This window comes from Mesitornis unicolor, unplaced genomic scaffold (assembly GCF_000695765.1).
Source record: "Mesitornis unicolor isolate BGI_N332 unplaced genomic scaffold, ASM69576v1 scaffold2809, whole genome shotgun sequence".
NCBI lineage: Eukaryota > Metazoa > Chordata > Aves > Mesitornithiformes > Mesitornithidae > Mesitornis > Mesitornis unicolor.
The window spans coordinates 4,480-9,036 of NW_010207772.1; the positions used below are offsets into that span (position 1 = coordinate 4,480).

The 4,557-nt window shown below is 40.5% G+C and overlaps 1 protein-coding gene across 1 annotated transcript in view; it reads right to left on the reverse strand.

Annotated features, from left to right (window-relative positions):
• Positions 1 to 623: 623 nt before the first annotated feature.
• Positions 624 to 4,557, reverse strand: part of SAMSN1 (SAM domain, SH3 domain and nuclear localization signals 1) — a gene marked incomplete at its 3' end in the record, with an annotated part of 26,952 nt that continues 23,018 nt past the window's right edge. Inside the window, exons 5-7 of the mRNA XM_010192218.1 lie at positions 4,289 to 4,440; positions 1,779 to 1,985; positions 624 to 774 (exon numbers count right to left, since the gene is read on the reverse strand). Of these exons, the coding sequence (XP_010190520.1) occupies positions 624 to 774; positions 1,779 to 1,985; positions 4,289 to 4,440 (510 nt within the window). The remainder of the gene's footprint in view (positions 775 to 1,778; positions 1,986 to 4,288; positions 4,441 to 4,557) is intronic.

Sequence of the window (4,557 nt, forward strand, 5' to 3'; positions counted from 1 at the left end):
TCACACACTTATGGTCAGCCTTAAGAAGCTCACTTGAAGCTTGAGTCAGATTCACTTTGAGAAAAGAATGCAAACCAGCTATTAGGTTTCTGTTGGTTGGCTTTTGGTTTTGTTTTCTTTTCTTACAAAACCTTCCAATAAATGAAACTGATTTGGATAAGGATTTAAGTGTGAGATGAAGTGAAGGAACAAAAAACTGTATTCTCCTACAGAATGTTTAAAAAATAAGGATTTTTTTTTTTTTTACTGTAGCTATATGAAACAAACTCTATTGTGGTTAAGATATGAGTGCAGAGTCTGGGAAGGTTTTTTTCTGCTCTTGCACAGACCTTGTGACTTTTGAGAAGTTACTTAACCTCTCTGGGAGTTGGTTCCCTGACCATAAATAGAGTTGTTCTCAAGAAATAGTTGGTACCAATCTCTAGTTTAGGAACTATAAATGAGAAATTTTAAATAATTTGTTTGTTACTAATATAGTATTCATGTACACTTCTAGAAAAGTTATACAGTTTGCTATCTGACTCCGTGTTTCATATTTAAAAGAAAAATAGAATCACTATTTCTCTAAATGTTTTACTTAATTAAAACTTGCACATGACTCTTAGCAAAGCTTAAACACTTACTGTCATAGTCCTGTAGATTTTCAATTGCTGATAACAATCTTGCCCTGTCTTCTGGGTTTGAAATATTTAATTCAATCAGGTGGCTCTCCTGTAGATCCTTTAAGTCCTCTAGAGTTTCATAGCCATTTAGCAAGAGGGTTGAGGCATATTCCTACAAAAAGAAACAAGCAAATCCTCTCAAGTAAACAAGCACTATGCTTAATAGAGCAGTAGGCACAAATTCTCTTTTACTTTTTTGTCAGGTTGAAGTGACTCCATTCTCCAGTCTGATCGACCTGCCTTTGGCATTAAACCAGAGCTGGAGAGCGAGAGAGGACAGAGGTGGAGATGCCTTGCTGTCCTCTCAGCATCCGTGGCTGAGTTGTCTAACCGAGTCCAGCAGCAAATTGAACCAGGACAGAGCTCTGCCAGAAATTATTGAATCTGCCAAGCTTCTATGGACTTTTTTGGGTCACCCCACAGAGTGCCTCCCATGTTGGGTCCAGGAGGGCCTCTGAGGTAGGGTGTGCTCTGCTGTTGAACAGAAGGAGCCCCTCAGTATAAGTGAGGGTGAGAAGCTGAGAGAGCCCTCAGCTGTGCTGTATCACACATGGTCCCCCTTAAGCTGTGTGTCAATGCAATATGAAACCCTGTGTGTACTCCAGGGAAAGGAGTGTTTGCATCAGCAAAAAAGCAATAACCATTATTAAAAATGTTGCCTGTAAATCATGACCTAATTATGCTTTGACATTTAGTCGGGAACTAGGGTTGCAGAGAGGGAGAGAGGAACAACACGAGCATAGTGCAAAAAGACTATTGCTCTCTGAAGACCACAAGAAATTAGAAACCCAAATTCTAAATGTTGGCACTGGAGTCAGACTGCAGTCCCGTCCCTGAAGTGTCCACAGTCACACACCTCCTATCCTTAGGCACACAATCACAATCACGTTACGGTGACTTGACAGGTCACCACCAGGCCTCTCTGCATGGAGTCTCTTAGCCTAATCAAATGATGTGGTAACACACTCACATCAGATAAAAGACAGACACGAAGTTGCTTTGCTGACATCAACAGTGCTGAAACCTGCTTTTCTACATCTGCCTTTAAATGACATCCAAACCTGGGCACACAGCAACAAAACATTCCAGATACAGCTGGGAAATGCATTGGCTGACCTGCAAATGAACACAATCCAGGAGCTCTTGCAATGTTTTAAACTTGGTCCTTTTGCTTCCTCTGTGTGGCTTTATCTTTCTGGATGCAGCTTCCTCTTCCAAGATAATATCCACGTAAATGAACTTGAAGTTTCCTACTTTGTTGTTCAGCATGCCTGTCCATATGCCCATGGGGGTTTTACAGATGATATCTATAATGTCTCCTTTCTAGAACAATTAAAAAAAAAAAGCACACCACTACTTACATATCTGGTTTGTTATATGTAGCTTTTCCTCTATGGACCAAAACCAGTACAGACAGCACAGAATCTTAATTAGTCAGTGCGAAGCAGCTTTTAAAAATTACCTAGATTTAGCTTCTTTGCTTTTATAACATCTCAGCAAAATAAGTAAAGAAAATGGAACTAGTCCGTATCTCCAAACCTTTGCGAAGGAGAGGTGAGCATAAGCAGCACCTTTCACCTTTTTTGTGCTCTCCTTGGTCCCTGAAAGCAGATAGGGTTGCATCAGCAATTAAGTTTTGCCATGAATAGTGGGCATAGTTTTGCCAAAGAGCAAAAGAACACTCTAAGGTTATTTTCCAAATATGTGCCAAACTGTTTACACAATAATCTTATTATCCAGCATCTCAAGGATCTTCAAAACCTGAGAGCTGAGCTACATGAAAGGTGGACTTTTACCCATTTTACAGTAAAGAACATTGTCTATATTTCTCAAAGGCAATAAAGAATATTTAATTCCTTTAATATCTTCCTGTCAGTCCTTCACAAAGAACTGTCAACTTTTCCCACTATTACTAAGACAGTTGTCTGAGAAAACAGTGGAAGGCACCTTAGCAAACAGATCTAAAGGCTTCAGCTCTCCACACTTGTGCATGCATTTGCAAATGTGAGTGCAGAGAAGACTGACAACACAGCAACTTCAAAAGGGCTTTTCGGTAAAGGTGTCCACAGCCACACTGTGGGAACTGAGCTCTTGGCTTAGCAAAACAGCCACTCTGAGTAATTTTTGTAGTAAAAAGACTCCCTTGTAGGTCACACAACTTGCTCTCATGACCTCAGAATTCAGTCCTCTCTTCTGGCCAAGTACCACAGAACTTATAAAACTGTTGAAAGTCTTTAAAAAGTTGTTTGACAAGTCTCCACTTACACACTTCTTTTGGCATTCTGTTACAAACTTAAAAATCAAACTCTGTTAAAATATCTGTTAACAACTCCAAGACTTTCAAATATTTTTCTGGTCTGGTCAAGAAATTGCAAGTAAGTAGAGCAGTCATCCTAGTTTTGCTACAAACTCAAGTACAAAATTCACTGGGTTCCAGTGACCTGGTTTTGTTAGAGTATGGAGCTCAAAGCCATGAGCATGTTTGCAATGGAAACTAAACAAACATTTGATTGAAGCTTTATAAGCACATGTATTATTTTATACACTCATGGAAGCTCAGGAACTTCAGACGGGGATGCAGATCAGGAATAGGCAGTGGCTCTAAGCCAAGCTGCAGATGCACTTTGAATTCAGATTCAGAGTACTGAAATTTTGTGAGACAAATTTAGGGGATTTTAACCCTAAGTATTAGTTCATAATTACGAAATACACCATACCAGTGACTGAAAAAGGAATGCCTGTGAGCCAGCAGACATTTGCCATTTCATGGCCAGTTAAACAGAAAGAAATGCCCTAAGTGTGGGTGGAAGTGGAGGGCAAGTGGGGAAGACTGCATGTACTGAGAGAGCAATGGCTGTAATATATATAGGCCAGGGAGGCGGAGGAGGAGACTGCAGTGAGATACAAATTAGAATTTTGACAAGAAAAAGGGGGCATGAAGAAGAACAAAAGATGCTGAAGTGTGAATACGATCTGCATATGAAGGTCTTTACAAAGAAGGAAAAGAAAGAAATCGAGTTTACAGACCTGAGTAGTCTGAAGAAAGATCATATTGAATGTGTCTGTACATGGAAGTAGAATAAAAGAGCTGGGCTTTTTTAGTGATGTTCAACTGGGCCCATGTCTGGAGCCCCTTTTTCTCACACAGCCTGGACACCTCTGTCAAGTTGTCAGGGACAGAGAAGATTCATAGTATGCTTAAAGAAAAGCTTAATGGAAAGGCAGACTGTTTTCATTAAAGACAATGGGTGCCACTGAGCTTTTGATGCATCCTAGTTGTGATTGAAAAAGCTGGGGAGGCAACTTCATATCCCATGAGACTCAAGTTTTTCTTACTCCAGACTTAGTGGTATCCAGGTAGCTACCTGAGCTACCTGATGAGTTAACTACCTGGAACTCATGGCTTAAAAAGTCTTTAGCAGCAGCTGGCTTTGCAGCATTGTCTGAACTAAGTCCTGACAGATGCATCTAGAAAAATGCAGATCGTTTCAAGACCAGACTGGTCTTGCTTTTAGAGTGTTACACACGCTTAACAAAAATACATTAGTAAACATATTCTTTATATGTAAGAAATGCTCCCCCTGACATTCTTACTGGAAAAGATGGAATCCTGGTGGTTGTCTTACCTTGATTTTCAGAGAGTCAGTGTCATAAGGACTTGGTGTGAAGTCGGTGTGAACTTTGGCTCGACCACAGAAGGGCCCACTGTAAGGGACTTCATCATCAAAGCGGAGACTGTCCCTGTTGCTTGTTCCATCTGAGCAGCTGGTCACCCCACCTTAAAGAGAGTCAAGTTGAGAGATCTCCTGCACCAAATGCCCTGACATGCATTTCTGCACAGCAGCCGAGAGGAAAGTGTTCAAAAGCATAGAATTATAGAAAGAGTATACTGTGT